The 18,522-nt window shown below is 33.5% G+C and overlaps 1 protein-coding gene across 1 annotated transcript in view; it reads right to left on the bottom strand.

Annotated features, from left to right (window-relative positions):
* The window catches only part of LOC137919219 (uncharacterized), a 39,391-nt gene that overhangs the window by 6,403 nt on the left and 14,466 nt on the right, over positions 1–18,522 (bottom strand). Inside the window, exons 3-4 of the mRNA XM_068762225.1 lie at positions 6,225–6,255; positions 2,854–3,089 (exon numbers count right to left, since the gene is read on the bottom strand). Of these exons, the coding sequence (XP_068618326.1) occupies positions 2,854–3,089; positions 6,225–6,255 (267 nt within the window). The remainder of the gene's footprint in view (positions 1–2,853; positions 3,090–6,224; positions 6,256–18,522) is intronic.

Genomic DNA, 18,522 nt, shown 5'->3' with positions numbered 1-18,522 from the left:
TCACTATAAGCTTTTCAACTAAATACAGCTCGAGAAATAGCAGAGCTTTGACAAGAGAATACAAAAGAATAACAATGTTCGAAAGAAGACACCGTTATTAAACCGATTGTGTTTATAAAGCATTATATTCGATATGCCAAATCAAATGCAGAGTACTATATATAGTTTATTGTAGATAATATCACTTGATTAGTCAAATCGATTGATTTTTATAGCCCGGAATTAAGTCCGCTCTTTTATAAAAATTTGATCTTTTTTCATAGTTTTCTTAAAGAAGAGATTTATTGAAGGCATACGAGAGTTACACATTGTGAATATTGCTGAAGAATGCTGGCTTCAAAGGTATAGGAGATATAGGACTTATTATTTTAACCGCAAGACGTCAAAAGCTGGACATAAGTCATGGTAATTTTGAGTCGTCAATATTTAATACTATTGTAGTAGTGGGAGTGGCAGCTACCTAATGTAACTACACGGTGAAGCAAAGTATAATACGGTGATATGTTAGAAAGGTTATTAATACAAAAAAATACTTCAGTACTACTCTGAAAAGGCATTGAATATAGGCTGTGCTGGCTGCTATTATTACCATTAATTTAAAAAAATTAGACCGTTTATTGTCATGACGTTCATGAACGACATTAATATTTTTTCATTGACGATATACTGTATATGACTCATTGAAGATGAATACAACTTATTTTGAACAGAACTCTTTGGCCATTATGGATTAAGCAAGATGACCACAGTTAAAGAATTATAAAGCTTAAAGTACATGTTTATTACTTAAAACCGCAAGCTGTAAGCGGTCAACTCTAAATATGTAAACCAAATACGCTTATATTTCGTTAAGGTCGCAGATTTCAGATCTACAAGCTGTGGCTTATCATGATCACCATCATTAAAACCATAACACGTCCACTATTGAACTTAGGCCTCCATTATATATTTCCAATTGAACCGGTTGTAATTGGTCTGTTTTTCGCGTCATGCGATGATCTAAAGAAGGTCGGCTGTCCACCTTGTAAGTGGACGTCATAGGCTGCGCTGCTGATCCATGGTCTCCACTCTAGAACCTTAAGGCTACAGCGGCCATCTGTTCAGCGCGTTATGTGACCTGTCCAATACCACTTCAACTTATCAATCCGCTAGGCTATCTCAATTACTTTTGTTCTGACTAATATAAAACTGTTAAAGCAAGGACAGTTTATGATTTGAATTCCTTTCAAAATCTTTTTTAATTATTTTTAAATTAAACATTTAAGTAGAGCATGGAAATTATTTCTTTGGCTGCAGGTTTATTGTTTTCTTTACTTGGGATAATGAACCTGCCATGTTTGGTTTCGTAAAGCAATATCATCTCTGAACTCTTTAAAATTCAGTTTTGCTAATTTTTTCCTTAAGTCTTACTCTTGTAGTCTATGCCCGCAATATCGAGTATTATACTCGTATAATAATCTTTACACATGAACACAGTAAAACATCTGTAATATCTTTGATAGAACCTATTCTTCCGAGATCAGAGTTACATTGGCAAATTATATATTTTTTTTCACTGATAGCCTAAGAAAGTTCAACATATAGTATACCATACGTCATGCCTAGAATAAAATATTATTGAAGAGGTTATCCAAAAATTATTTCCGTTTGATATATGGAATAATATGTACTATAATACGCAGAATTTAATCTGATAAATATTTTATGCGAAATTAGAAACATGATGTAAATTAAAATACAATTCTTTTTTCATTCACATGTCTGTTGTACACATTGTAGCGTCCACGTGTAAGTGAAGCTAATGTCGATAGATGTTAAGTTTAGCGCAGTAAACGCTTTCCATATAGCCTGTTTGAATTAGTTGCTCTAACTAGGGCAACTGATAGTACGTCCGCTTTCTCGTTTACGATAGAAGCAACAACTCTAAATATTGTAACGTAGAGCCAATAAACGTGGGACCTTAAATAACAATGCAGTGTCAAGGGTTTCAAGTTACAAAGTCAATGTTATATAATTCGCTAATTAATGTCCAAAGCTATCTACAATTTTCAAAATAATCTTACGCTATATTTTTTGTAAGTCACCTTGACACAAGATAATATTAAATATATATATCACTTCATGTTACTCAGCAAAGGCGGCATTCATCATCACAGCGGAAAGACGTTCACGACAACATATAGGACGTTATTGATGGATATAGACCTCTACAAAAGACTTACAATAATACTGGTTGAAAATGTTATTTGGGTTATTTCGACCACCTTTGCAAAGGCCACCTTTGCAAAGTCCACCTTGTGGACGTCTTACACTGAGCTTGCCGGCCCGTGGTCTTTGCAGAACCTTAGGCCCCCAGCCGCTGTGGCACCAGTGCATACGAGTAGAATAATCCCACACTCTCCTCCCGTGGTTGCTGTTGAAGCTGGCTAAAGTAAAAATATCCACGTACGATGTGTAGCAGCATCTTCTGAACATTATTTGAAATAAAAAAAAACTTCGCACGCCAACCCGTACGCCAAGCGTGCCAAGATTTGACACGTACCTCCCAAATGTATACAGGTGTTATTTAAATAGAAATAAATATAAATTCGTTGTTTACTAGATATAAAAATACGACCAATGTAAGATAAAAATACGTTGTCTACAGAGGAAATGTCACGCAAGAAATCATTCGCCGACAGACTATTAAACAGAACAATATTTTTTTCTGACACCTTTTCCTTAAACAAATAACATTGCAACCTTTAAAAAATAGTACGCCTGAATATTCAATGATTAAGAGTATGTCGGGGAATTACCTGCGTTGTTATTACTCATAAACAATTTTGTGTAATGAGAAATTATTAAACATACGTTTCTCTTCAATACGCCGCATTTCGTGAAGTCGGTGATACGAAGCCTATAAAGCAAGGCTGTAGGGTCCTCCGGCTCCGGTCTTATTTGGCATACGGGGTCCGCTAGCGGATCGGTCGCCCGGTCGTCGGCGAACAAGGGTGCGCCTCTAAAGCCCTCGGGCTTCCTCAGCAGAGCCGTCACCGAGTCACGGAGGCCGGTACCGCCGCTGGCAAACGTGCACTGGATATCCGTAACTGCAACAAGAATCTATGTTGTATTTCGTAGAATGTGTAACTGGATATGTATGTATATATGTACATACTGTTTTCTATCCTATATTAATGTAGATATATTACAATAAATATTAACAACATTTTTATAACTAATATACAGTCAGTATGTTGATGATAAGTATATTTATAGATAAACTATAGGCAGTATTGTTTTCTCTAAATAATTCTTTATATTAGCGTGTTTGGAAAGAATGCGATTTTACGGACGAGAAGTTGTCGTAGAAGTAATAATGTTATTTAATGGAATCAGGCTTTACCTTGCGGAAGTCCATCCTAAGTAAAAAAAGGACCAATATTTAGCCACAATAAAAACACGTGTTGAGTGATTTGACGGTGGCAGTTGTGTAATTCGCATTTTTTGTTGCACGACTATCACTGCATGTACGGAAGTGGCTAAATATTGGTCCTTTTCTTACGTATAACGTTAGTCTTACACCCAAACACTAGGATGATTCCAAAAGTTTTACAATTTGAACTCTTAACGAATTTTATCATCTTGCAAAATATATTTTCTTTTGATTTAAGACGTGAAAATTTTCGTTGTGTGATTTTTACGACTTTTATTGTGGTCACATCAAAGTCACGATAGGCTTCGGTTAGCTTCTGGTGATGAAGCTACATGTCATTCAGCTGTTTAACTAGTTTTAAAGTGGTTGCACTAATGTCACGGACGTTTTTCTCTTACCAGTTACCAGCAAGCTTGGTCATTACTATGTCAAAGTCCAAATAATTTGCAAGATCATTTAGGCTTTAGAAATCTATGTGCTAGAGGAATATCTCATATTTAAACCAAAGCTCAAAAACCTCATTGTATTCTTTGTTAAAAAATGATATTGAAATTCGACATCAGTGCTTTAAGAGCTGCCAACAAAAATTAAGAGAAGAAGAAGCTTAGGGAAATGAAGATACACACACAGTACACTAGCATTTGTTTGGCGGTAGTTTTGGAACAAAATTGAGATCAGTGTCCACGCCCCAGAATCCTCTCTTATTAGGAAAACCTGTAAAACGAACAACGGAGTATTTAACAATGGAAGGTGTTGAAATGTTTGTGCCTTTTTACAGTTCGAAAAATCAACGAAATACCTCGTGGGATACGGTTGCAAGATACTGAAGAAGTAATGGATGTGTTTGAAAACTCCATGGAAAAGATCCACAAAGGGGAGTGGCTTAAATACTTATCACAGTGGTTTTACAGGACACAACGACGCATAGATTGTCAAGGGGTTATTTTAAAAAACAATCCAATTATCAAATTGTTACTTTATTTAATTTTTGGTAGTCTAATTTTCAGTATCACACCAGGAGTATTCAGCAAATGATTAGTAACGGTATAATAAAATAGTTAAATTATGTCTTTCCATCTGTATAAAAGTAAGTAGGAAGACTCAAGGTCACAGAACAAGGGCTACTTGGATTTTGGTCGCGAGATCGAATCAAAAATGAGAAGACCAGAAGAAGAACTAAAATCAACGTCGTAGCATTACTCGTCTGAAGTAGCAGTGGAGTTGGCACATCGCTTGTGCGACCGATGGCCATTGGGCTTGTGCCTTGCAGTGGACCTCTATCGGTTGAAGAGAAGAATAAAAAGAATATTTTTATCCTGCTCTCTAGTAACTTGGTAAATAAAAATATTAAAATTATAATTATTATTTACCTAGCTCACATACTTTAAATTAAATTTGCATGTAAGTAGCAAAGGTAATGTGCAAGTTGCTGGTGCAAGGTGAATGCGAGTCACAATGCACAGGCCGTGTAAGCGTAGTGTTTAGATAATAAAAACTGTAAAAGTGATAAACAAAAAGAAAGTCACAATGTAAACTTGTAACGTAGACATTGAGATAGCAATGTGGTTACATATTTTACAAAGTTTAAAAAACACGCATTTAATTAACCTAAATTGTATAAATTTTAACGGGCTAAGAGTACTTTGGGTTAATTACTCAATTGTAACACGTATTGTCAATTTATAACTACTTTATTATCTTTTAAATATTATTTTATTTAGGAGTGTAAAACTAATTGGCTGATCTGCATTTTAATCTTATCATGCACGTAAATCTGACTAAGAATTATGGCGCGAGAATGTCCTTATTCGTTTGTGAGAACTTTTGTGGGACTATAATATATAACTTGTAATTAAAGAGATTTTTAAAGTTTAAAAATGTTTTAAAGCTCCTCAGAATTTTTTGTTATCGGTGATGACTTCCGGCAACAAAACGTGGTCTCTCAATTTGAGCATTAGCAAAATCACAATCGCGCAATAAACCATAGAGTATTATGCTCTGAAATTCTCTACTACATTGAATTCGAAATAAGGACATTCGTAGATGAACGAAACTAACTGACATCGCCCAGCGGATTGGCAAGTTAAAATAGCCTTGTGCAGGCCACACAACGCGCGGGACGTATGGCCACTAGGGCCTTCGGGTTTAGTTTCAAGGTTCAGGAGTTGAAATCATGGATCGACAAGCGCAGTTTAACTTTTATTCATAAAGTGGTATACGTTCTTATAAAAAATTGGGAAGACTAATATTTAATTTTGCTTAAAGATACTATTTGACTTTTTGCAATAATATAAACAGAATTAAATACAAAGACATAAACATAGACTATTAATCCTCTATTGTATATTACAAATGGATAGGTATATTGAAGTAACAAACTTTCTAATGATCTTTATTTACAATACAAAACACAAGAAAAATTTTCATTTTGTGTATAAATATTGACAAGTAAAAAGGTTAATGTATTACGCATGGGTCAGAGGTATTAGTAATAACTAAATAATGCATTTTTCTTTCTGTTGAATTCGACACTGATAGCCTCGCGAGTTATTACAGCTTCGTCGTAATAAGTTCGTTCGCGGAAATAAAGTGGTTAGGGAACTATAACAATAATGCATTTCAAACATAAAAATATCAAAAAAAGTACCCATACAATGTATAAAATAGTTAACCAAATCGCCCACGAGCATGTGTTATTTGTTTACAGTTGAACCAAAAAAGGAGCTGCCAATGGCTCTGCTGACGGCTGCGTTTCGTGTAATTTATGCGCACCTAGTGGTACCCGGTTAATTAAAACACATTCACTCACCATCGTAGTCTTGAGCCGGCACCGCTCGGACCTGTAACAATGAACATTGAATTTGATCATAGCCAAACGTACACATTGCCGGCCAATTAAACACATTGTTTGCTCGCCCCAATGGCAGGAACATGGCTTGTGTTTAATTATCGGACAATCTTAAAACCTTACAATTAATAAGAGAATATTCTTGAAAGATTTATAACGCGGTTTGTGGAGCGTCCTGTTACACACGTATAAATGAAATAACTGTTGTGGTGTAAAAAGATTATCATTAGCTGATAGTGATTGCACATTTTAGTTATTCTACTTGAAATGTTTAACGTTTTTTATTCACATGTCTAATTTGCGTTGAGACCGCTACACGGCGTGAACGGTAAATCTCTAATATGTGTAATAAATGCAATTAAATGCATATTATACTATTAAATGTTTTGTTACTTGTACAAAGGCTGCTACTGAATATTGGCTTATTAAAATGTATGTACTTGATCTATATTTTTTTCAAAATTCTTTGTAATGAGTGATTATATGCTAGAATTTATGCGTTGACCACACGAAAACTACAAAGCGTTTAGATGTTTATCAAAGTGTTATTTTAGATAAAAGAACATCTTACCACCGTACATTAAAAAGGATTTGTTGTAAATTAAATACAAAGTAAGGCTAGTCAACAAAAAAGTTTTTATTTAAAATGGATATCACGGTGGTCGTGATCAAAACTAAACCGAAATATGTACAATTACCCAGTGAGACTGACCATTGGTCATGTTATTCGCCAATTATGTTTTATTCGGAAATTAAACCAAAACAATCTTGTACGTGGGGAATGAAAATAACTGTAAATGCTAACTTATGTTATTGAAATTGAATTTAGATGAATAGCTTTTATTACAGGGCGGTCAGTTTCAACATCGGGTAATAAAGCTGGTGTTTCAACAGCATGGCGAAATTCATTAAATCGTTTTAATGGTAAAGCACGCCCACTGCGGATCATGGAAAGAAAGTCGATCATTAAAATACAATGGTCTTATTTAAAATAAAATCGTGTTCTCGTTACAGATTGAACCTCCCAACATCTATTTATTAATCTAACGTACTACGTTTCTACATATACCTTAAATCTAAAAAATCGCTATAGCTTTAACTAAAGTAACTATTCTAGAATATAACTTAATTAATATCACAATTTTTAAACATATAACACTTTTTTAAATATTTATTATTTCTAGATTTTATGTTTGGTCAAGCCACAAGGTGGAAAGACGACCTCGTTAAGTCCGGCGTAGAAGACATTGAATGCGGGCCGCTTCCAACCAGCCCGATTGGAAATCTATGGAAGCTTACGTCCAGTATAATGATAGTGATGATGTTTTATATTTATTTTGATATAAAAAAAAAACAAAATCGATTTTACACAAAGAACCAGATAAAATGTCAATCCTACATGAATAATGGTGTAGTTTAGTTGGTGTAGTTTTATAGTGAAAAAAAACCTTTAAATTTCCAAAAACCTTTTATATGAAAAATCTAGCCTTAGTTAAATAATTCTTTCTATAAACCGTGAAATTATTACATTTAAGTTAAATTTAATTATAATAATCCATTTCTCTATTATAAACGAAAATATATTCGACATATAACCTTTTGAAATAAAGTAATGCTTAACCTGTATCATTGTTCCAGGGTTAAAAGCTATTCGTAACGAGAAAGGTGAGTGATATCTGTTGTTCGGAAACACGGATCATTTGTAAACGTGAGGTTCACTCAAGGTTACCTCGATAGCGGTAATAACTTTAATATCTATACCATACCACCATACAAATTCATATTATTTAAAAATGAATTCACAGAAAAAAGGCGGATGATTTGTATAGACTAATTTAATTGCACATTATTTTTGTATTCTATGAAAAGAGACAAAACATTAATAGACATGTTGTATCAAAATAAATGGCTTTGGAGTAATTTACAGATTGTGTACACAAATGCTAGAGAAAAGTGTTAAATAATTAACTTTCCACTCTTTCTATTCTTTAACATGTTAAGAAGAATTTTATATTGTTACTTTAATGCATTCGAAACGCCATATCATTTGCATTCGTTATTTTTTCGTCTTAACTATTATCTTCGACTTGTCAGTTACAGTGACTGCGAAATTGTAATGAAGAAAAAGGTAGAAAAGCCATTTAATAATCACAATCGCAAAATAATATGGTGCATGAGGTGACAAAAAACTAAATTGACATATTATTCTATTCAGTGATTACCTAATCTACAAACGAAAACTGTTATACGCAGTAATGGAATGGTAACAAAAAAAGAAAAATGACAAAGCAAATGTAGTAAATACAACAACAGTCAAAAATTCGAGACTAATGTTCTTCTTCTTCGGCAATAATCATCACAACAGCAATCAAAAGCAATACTAAATGATTAATACACAACAACAGTACTATCGTGTTTTATTTGGTAGTATGTATGCACCATTGCCAAAATTCGCTTTCAGGGGTTAATTAGATGACCGAAGTTCGTCGTGCGGAACCAACGATCGAGCGATTCTACGAAATTCTTGTATGCAAATTTAATTCCGGTGAATAAACGGTTTTTCTCTAAATTGATGTTACTCGAATTATTAAGCGTGAAATCGGCTGATACGGTATTACAAAGAAAGAAAAATGCTACAATTTATTTACATGTATTCTGTCTAAAAATACACAATAAAAATATACAATATGGAACATAATGTACCTCAAGACATGAGCAGAGGTAGCCCCGCAGCGGAGAACTGAGGTTTGCCATAATAGGTCGCGGGTTTGATTTCTTTCTATTTAATGTACCAGATGTTTTTAGTTTTTTCCATTCGGCGACAAGTCATCAGTTTTTTAGTTGCAATATTGACCACTATGCTATGCGTTAATAATAACTAAATTTTACTGACAGTACTATTTATCTTTTACAACGCCACCACGTGTAAAGAAAGATTTTTACTCTTTTGGCAGTTATTTTTTGGCATTTAACAATAAAATTAACAATGGCGTTCCTGTCATTGAATCCACGGGGCAAATTAACTGTATATTTTGACTTTTATTATTATACTTCTATAACAAAATAAAGTTGTTGGTAAAACGTTGTTTCCCATGATCCCTTATCACATTCCAAGCTTATTAGTTATAATTAAGTAAGCTGTTACGTAACTAGACGCGGAATTCATGTTGACAATATTTGTAGTAATATCTTCTAATAAGATTCATTAAAATATTTAGTAAAAAGTCATTTAAAAAACTAAACATAAAACACATCATTTAGTATCATTTAGATTCTTTTTTGGACCATTAACAAAGATAATTTTTCTTTGTAAATGAAAAAAACATACTTTTAATGAAAGGGTACAAGTTTTTTATACTTACTATTATGCCAAGGCTACAAGCTTTAAACCTAATAAAGAGAAACTGTGATGACCTTCTGGTCAGAATTTTCATTACCATCTTATCAGCTAAAGGTTTCCCACAAATATTTTCAACAAGAACCGTATAAAAGCGGCATGCATCCAGTGTCTTCCGACGACCTTTAAAATCTCGTCTGTCCACCTTGTTGGTGAAAGTTCTACGCTGTGATAGCTGGTCCTCGGTCGTTACTCCAGAACTTTAAGCGAATTTTTGCGTTCAATTGGGCAAGTCCAATAGCGTGCTATTGAACTTGCCCAATAACACTTCAACTTGCTAATTCGCTGAACTATGGCGATTACATTGAATCAATTGGCTCAAGTCATTCCTGATTCAATCTTGTAGAGAAACCTCGTACATTGCCCTCTCGATGGCACGCCGTACAATTGTGAGCTTGCCAAGAAAGCCCAGAAAATAACATGAAAAATATATTGGACAATTAGAAAAAAAACATCAATTATCAGTTGTAATGACGAACCTCGTTGTAATACCGGGATATCTGACGTTGCGTAAAATTTAAAAAAAGTTGCCGCTAACTCGAAACACCATGGACCAGTGAACACGGCGGGTGTTTTAGTTAGCTCATAAATTTTGACTTCGCGACTGCACCGGTTAATAATGATTTACGAATTTACAATATCTTCATATATATTTTTGCATGGTTTACATTCCGCATATTGACACAAAACGTTCATTCATTGGGGGACGTTTTATTAAAATAAAAACTTTCATATTATGGATAAAACATATTTCATCGATTAGGGAATATCTCATACATCACATTACGGACAAAATATTAATTTAATATTAGTAAATTCATGAGACTAAGGTCATGTTTTAGAGACCCCATACTTATATAAAATGTTTATGGACTTGGACATATTTTACACGCTATAAACTAAAATATAAGATGAAATATATTAGGACGCGTGTGACATACTATGGATAGACAAAAAAATTCACAAGTTATGCATATTTTATTCGTCATATACGCAAAAAATCAACAAATTAATCAAGTCAATCATAAAAATAGTAACAAACAGTTTAGTATTCTTATGATCATATTATGGCGTATAAACTTTTGGTCCTAATAATTTTAAGCCAAATTGCACAATTAGCAATCAAACGTAAAAAATAATCTGTGTATGCGCCGGTGCTTATAATCTCGGTGGTTTATATTTTTTAAACCAGGAAGTGTTATAATTGCTAGTAAATGATGCAACACACTTATATTGCAATACACGTAGAGTGTTCAAGATACTGTACCAACTTGAGACACATTCATTACCATCATTTTGAACAAGGCCGCAGAACCCACCTGTTCTGCGCGCTTTGATGAATGTTCACTGGCACTTCTACTTGCCAATCTGCTTGGCTTTATCATTTAATTTCGTTTATTCACGATCCTTATTCCCAATTCGATCTCGTATAGAAATCCTAAGCCCTTCCCATGGCTCGTGCGACACTGAGCAATAGGGCTCAAAGTGAGAGACTACTTCACTGCCGTAAGACATACATTAACTCCCATTAACCCAGTTATTATACTATCTGCAGCTCCGTTCAAACCGGAAAACAATAAAACTTCCGCAACACATACACGCTAACACACTACCATAACCTAAAACTAACTTTTAAAAATGTTCATAGCTAAAAACCTAAAATTTATAATTTGAATTTTATTGATTTTATATCGTTACGAGCGCGACTAGGCCCAGAGCTATGAGGCCTTATACAAATATGTACGTACGTAGAGGTACCGAGCGATCCGCAAGTACAATACAATAGGTGAATGAATAGCTTTTTTTGTACCTTTAAATTAATTTAAGCTAATGTTAATATTTCGTATTCTTATTGCGAATATACCGTTTAATTGACTTAATAATACATACAGAAAGAAAGCTAGAAATATAATTGCTTTTGTATAACTCAAGCGTTTAACTAATTGGGGCACTTTAATTGATCTCTGATCGGAGCATGATTAAATCGTTACATCAAAACTGGAATCGAAATTACAGAAAAATCGTCGATAACAGTAAAAGTATATAATCGATAAATAAAGGAATATTAAAAGAATCGAAATAGAACGTAATATTACAATCGAAGTAAAGCTGTAAGGTTTTCACGTTAGGAGCGCTTTTTCTTTCATGTGTACAATTGAAGGCAATGAGTGCGCGTGCGTCGTGCGGCTGCACGGGTCATTAGCGTACTCCGCGATACATCAATCGATCAATCGTCGATACATCATAGAAGCTTTATTGCCAATCGGTCAATAAAACCGCAAGCTCCGAGCACTCGGGTAACGCTTGTACCAATAATTAAGGGCAGCGATACAACATGTGCGATCATACCTGTTACAATTAATTTATACACATCATTCAAAAAAGGACTAAACCATACAACGATGAATCACCGATTAATTCATTGTAACAGATTTATTACAATAATATACCTTGCATAATTTATATTACATTATTGTACCTCTGTATAAATTATTTAGCTTTTGTTTACTATCTACGTATCCTTCTAGGTGTATTTTTTTCGTTTTGTTATACTATATAGTGTAAATAAATAAATAAACGTCTTGAAATTCACTTCTAATGCAGACAAGGTGTCATAAATATAAGCTAAAACTGAGAGCTTAGGTCAAATTTCCAGATATTGATCACGGCTTAATGTATCTTTGGAGAAATTAAATATATTATATCCATTAACCAGCCGCTGAGTCCAGCGTTCCTTGGGATCTCTTAGAACCCATGCAGGCGTAATGTATATATAAAGAAAGATTTTTGATTTTTTTCCCTGTGGAGACGTTATCAACGTTTTTGCGAGCAGATCCATCGTAGAAATAAGAAAGCTTTTCGATTACGGTAATAGATTTATAATACGATAATAGTGCCTGATGGAGTTGAGGTTCGGTCCTCGGTCAGATGGCCTTGAAATAATGAACCTGTTTCGAAAAATAGTCCCGACCGAGATTGTCTTTTAAGATTCCTTGCATCTAGTTATTTCCAAGAGCATTTGCGTTAGCTTCCTAAGAGCTTAATGCCGATAATAAAGTCTAAACCTCAAGCCCGATATATAAACGCGAAACTGCGTTAATCTATTTCAAAAATATTATAGCATAATTTACGCAAAACAGAACTATTGGTGTTTGATATTAAGTTAAAAGTAAATAGACTAAGTTTTTTAAATTTTACTTATAATATTATCGCTCTTGGTTTCAAATTTAGTTCACAGAATAAAAGTAATTGTTCGTCTGTGCGTCAGATCGAAAGTGTCGATTTTACAGCATATCTATAATATTCTTACTACGGGAAAAATCAAAATAAAAAACAATTAAAAAAAACGGCGTGTTAAATTGTAGTCTATGTTGATACCTTTGAGCACTTATTTTTCACAACTATGAAATGATAGTTTTTATTGCCATTGTGTCAGATTAACTTGATTCCGAAGTGGTTCGTCTTTAAGCTTTTTGTGCGGCTAACACAAATCTGCCGAGCGTGAAATTCAATATTGTAAATGATTTCGATCACGAGCGCACAATGCTCGCCGTTTAATTTTGGAATGCATTTTACGGTCTTGGCAGGTAATTTTACTTTACTGTAACCATTTAATATTTCCTCTAATTTGAAGATACACAGATTTGTTCAGTATTTCTATATTGTATAAACCCTAACATATGAGTAATTGTACAGCCAAAACGAAAGATTACTGGCGGTTATTTTTTTTAAAGATTACAGGTGTTCAAGCTTAAGGATAATATCCGTAAAGGTGTTGTTCAGGATTATACATTAAGAAGTCCTAGTTTTAGATACTTGGTGATAACAGAATTAACCCAATCAAAATTTACGTCGATCATTCAAATAGAGTATTTTGTTCTGGAAAGGTGTCTGTTATTAACTTAACTATAAATCTTATATGGTTATTAGCTTTTGCGTGGCCATGTTATACAGAAGATGTACTTTTTAATATTCTGCTTGTCATATAAATTTAACACGCAAATGACAATAGCTATTTAATAATACAGTCCGTATTTAAAAAAATATGATTTTTTTACATAAATAATAGTAAATGAAGAAAACATACCAACAAGAGCAGCACGAGAGCGCAGTTGACGGCGCTCGTCATGCTTGCGGTCTGCCACACTCGAGCGCGGAACCAACCGTTAAAGCTATCTGCCCCGATTACCTTACTGATGCTACCACAAAAAAAAAAACAATATCGTTGTTTTTGGAGTGCTGTAAACAGCCGTCACAAATATTTATTTAAACAGCACTGGCACAAAGCGGGCGCGTCGGAACTTTGCTAAGTTGGGAAAGAGTGGTAACGTTCCCGCGCAATCGTCAAGTGGCTCGCGTCGGGCTCCGGTCGTGCTCCGCGTGATGCGCCTTCGGTGTCTCGAGACGGGACTGCGCAGTGGCGCGGCCGACTCGCTCGCCTCTTGAAGGAACAGTTAACCATCGCCGGGGAGGGCACCTGCCCGTCGGTACCCTGCCGTTCTCACGGCTCCACCACCGATCCGCTGCGCAGTTCGGCAATCTTATGATCTACATTTTCGATTGGCCTCGGATTAGCTGAATTAGGTTCTAACATTCGGTGAAGGCGTTTCGCTCCGTGACATTCGCGAGGAGAAATCACCGCTGATTGATAACGTTCAGCTAAAGCTCACCGGGGTCGCCGACGCTACGATTGCTCATAATCTATACATCTCGGTTTACTACCAGCAAGCGATCGCGTGATAAGGTAGCCAATACAAATGGACTGACTGTTATTGTCCGAGAAAATTAGGGTTATCGATCTCATTTATAATTAAAAATGCTATAGAAACTTACTTATTGCCCTATATAAATAGATGTTTACTTTCATTTATTGTTATCAATAATTATTTAAAGCTTAATTTAAAGTAATTATACGTCTATAACTTTTTATTAGCTGCGGGACAGGTGACAAAACCGTCACCGAGCCGACTATAACTGTACTATCAAGCCTTCTACATTTTACACGCCCTTAAACTTTAAAAAAAAATCGGTTTTCGATGTCCATCATTTTATCTATTATAATATAATACATGACTCATCATATCATTAAGACGTAATTTATAATCATATAAGGTAATACCGATTATAAATTACTTATAATCGGTATTACCTTTGTTAAACAAATATCAGTAAGTAAGCTCTTAAGATATGTGCTTCAACGTAATGTCGTTTTCTTAAAATATTATTTACGTCTCAAAATGTGTTTATTATTTATGTACCAGTTGGGGCAAATAAATAATAAACGCTAGTTTTTATGAAAAGTTTAGATTGTTGTAACTACAATTTATACTAAACGTCCTAGGCATTAATAAATTTTACTATTAAGTACATTCCGGTACATACAAATAAAGGGGTTAATCGGATAGCGACTGTATAGGCTATACAAGGTTAACCTGCCTTACTTTAATATATGACACTTTAAGATATACATAACTTCAAGTTGGATATTTTGGGATATTTTGCAAGACAACCAGACTATGATGACATTAATAATGACATATATGGCTAATTGGCTATAGGTGTAAAAGGTTTAAAGGGGTAAATGTATAGCATTTGCAGCCAATTAATGTATGATACACCATATCCAAAAATCAATGGTTTTAAAAGTAATAAATAAAGTAATAATAATATATTAAGGAAAAGCGTTTTCAATACTCGGATAGTTGCATGTTAAAGTTAATTATTGTTTACCATGTGTCTCTGCAGACTTTGTAATGCCAGAAGTCATTGACCTGTAAAATTTCAATTGAAAAAATAAACTAATGAGCCAGCCAGCATTAACACTTTTAAAGCTTTTACACCTATAACTAATCATCCTGTATATATACTTCGATTAGATCAAATACGTTAAAAAGTTAAGTACGCGTATATTTTTCATTTGTGATATTAAAAGAATAAAAATTTGTTAAAAAGGTTTAGACAATGTTGCAAATAAACTTTTCAGTCGATCAATGGGACATTCTCTCATCTAGGCTATAGACACAAGCAAAAGCGAAACCTATAACTAAGGCAAGAGCCTAGAAAACGTTGACCGTTGGCTAGAAAGCTGGTTTAATTTACTACCCATTCATTTTAATAGCAGCGGAGTATAATGTTAGCGTAGATACCTGTTCGTTTATGTGTATATTAATATAATTCATTCAATTCCTTTATTGTAATTGACATGTTTTGAAGGATTAGTGTTAGAATGTTTGTTTAACTGTAAGGTAGCTTTCATTTATAACCTTTAACAAGTGCCATGTATTATTAGGACGTGTATCGTCCTATATACTGAAACACTGTGTCAACTGCTAAGAAAAGATTATAGAATTTTATCACGTGGAATGTGTTATGCCGGTTGATGCGAAAAATATTTTTGTAGGAAAAGAGATAAAGAGGATAAGTGAGACCAACCGCAGACAGTGAACTGCACGAAGGAGCTTATACCACTCCTGCCAATTCCTGCAAGATTTTCTGCATGTTAAGGCCCTGCAGCATAGCGCGCGTAAATTCTGTACTTATTATGAGGCAGAAAGAGCCCTAGCTCAACCCCATACCGTTGAGCTCTATATATGCCTTTAAAATGCAGCAGTACACAAAAGCGTTTCCGTTATTTTAACTCTTAAAAGAAGGCATTGCTTGTTTAAGGATTAAAACATAACCATACGCAACCATTACGGAAGAATATTCTGTGAAGGATTCACAACCAGAAAGGATAAAGTTTTTAAAGAATAATGGATATATTTTATTACAGAGATCTCTATGATAAGAATTCGAAATTCACTGATTGTTTCAAGAATCGGCCTTTATTAAATCGCAAAATTCTATGTTTTAACAAAAAAATATGTTAGCGTTATTACGGAATACAAAGCGTGGGAAAGAAGTAAACGTTGTTTACGTATTCTTTTCATTTCGGTAAGCGACAATAAGTATTAGAGTTTCGAAGTTTAGTCATATAAAAAAAGGTTTCTTTCGATAACAGGTTGAGTAAAACACAGAGCCAAATTTAAAAAGCAAAAATAGCCCAAAGTTTTTTGTCAGCGGCAATTTCGAAACTCGGAGCAGCAATTTTTGCTATAAACCTAAAAAAAAGTAAAAGTATTTTTTAAACAATAAAAACATGATTAAGGTATTCAAGTAATAAAAGTTTGCCCTAAAACGTGGTCCTCAAAGTTTCGAAATATTAAAACTTATTTTAAAATCGTTATGTGTGATCTTAACAATTTCTTATGCGCTTTCGATGAGGAAGGGACCGAGTGCTTTTCTACGAAAGAGATATAGCACTAATATTCATTGCTTAAAATCTCATGTAAGTTTTATCCTCGGTTTACCGTTGGCTTCATATCTATGTTTTTAGGAGCAAATTATATCTTATGTAGTAGTCGTATGATTTTTTTTTAATTAACCAGCATTTACAAATCAATACATGCTACAATAACTCTTTACAATACCAAGGAGAGTATACTACTGTTTCTAATTCTTAATCTATTTAAAATATATTTTTTTAATTAAAATAAGATAGAAGTGGTACATTCTATTACTGATACACCTATCCCCCGATTGACACGGTACTTGTTTTACACGTTTTCGCTTTTACACGGTTTTCCAAATAAGTTTTTTTTTTGTTTTAATAATCGATTTTATTACCATCTCTCATAATGTAAATATTTCTGCTTCAAACGTCGAATCGGCACAAATTCGAGAGATGAAAGTGAATTCGAACCTTCGATTCCGAAAAAAAACATGGGAGTAATTTCTAACAGGATAATAAAACACTTTTGGGTTTATTTTTTGTTCTTCTGTTTAATGTATTGCAATTAAATAAAAAAAAAACAGTGTTTCCGTAACATATTAAATATTTTAACTTGTCAATGCATTATTTTTATTTCTGTGTACACCAAAAATATTGAAAAAAATCACAACTGTTAAATAGCAATATTATGCATTTTCTGCAAGTTTTTCGATTTACACGGTTTTGACTTGATAATTTTGAATTTTTGATTTACACGTTTTTCTTAGGAACGTATCTACCGTGTAAATCGGGGGATAGGTGTATTTTTAATATGCTAGAATACCATATTTTATCAAAATATACAAATTTCCGAAGTAATATTTTACACACAAAATTTCAGAAAATTATAATTTTAAAAACTATGTAGTGATGCCTTTGAATGTGAAATTATTACATGAACGAATGTCACTGAAAACAATTACGAGAGATTCACTAGTGTACGGCAGTGATTTACTGACGTTAACTTGGTGTAAAGTGACTTGTAATGCGAATTTAATGTCTTCGTACTGTTAGCTTTTATTCAACATAATATAACGAAGCCGTATTTTTTGATTGCGCGTTCCTTTTACATTTTGATAAATTAAAAATTTTACTAAATTATTATCATTACTAAAGAGACATTTTTAATGTAAACATTGTTACAGGAATATTAGCTAAAAACATATTATTATTTACTATACATTTAGTAGTTTTGTTACGATATAACACGGCTCATGCGTCAAACGCCAATAGCATCTTAATGAGCTAACATGGTTATTACATATTAACGCAGCAAACAACCGTATAGCGTGATTCGCTGTATGTATCAACTGGCGTTAAAGATGCTATCCATAATTAGCGTATTATAAAACAGCAAAATAAATCATAATTAATGCTCGGTGTTTAATCATAATTACTTTCATATTTTATAATATTTAAGTAATTTATTCTAAAAAAATATTTAAGTATAGAAATATACTTTGATAACGAACACTACCATTTTTTTATAATTTTATTCACAAAAATATTCATTATATTCACAGGATAAAAAATATTATCGAATTGTCATTTTA

This window comes from Battus philenor, unplaced genomic scaffold, assembly GCF_028537555.1.
Source record: "Battus philenor isolate CCGP_79_NKW_IND1 unplaced genomic scaffold, ilBatPhil1.0.hap1 SCAF_16, whole genome shotgun sequence".
Classification (NCBI taxonomy): domain Eukaryota; kingdom Metazoa; phylum Arthropoda; class Insecta; order Lepidoptera; family Papilionidae; genus Battus; species Battus philenor.
Note: the sequence above shows the minus strand (reverse complement) of the source record. Positions and strands in the feature narration are given on the sequence as shown.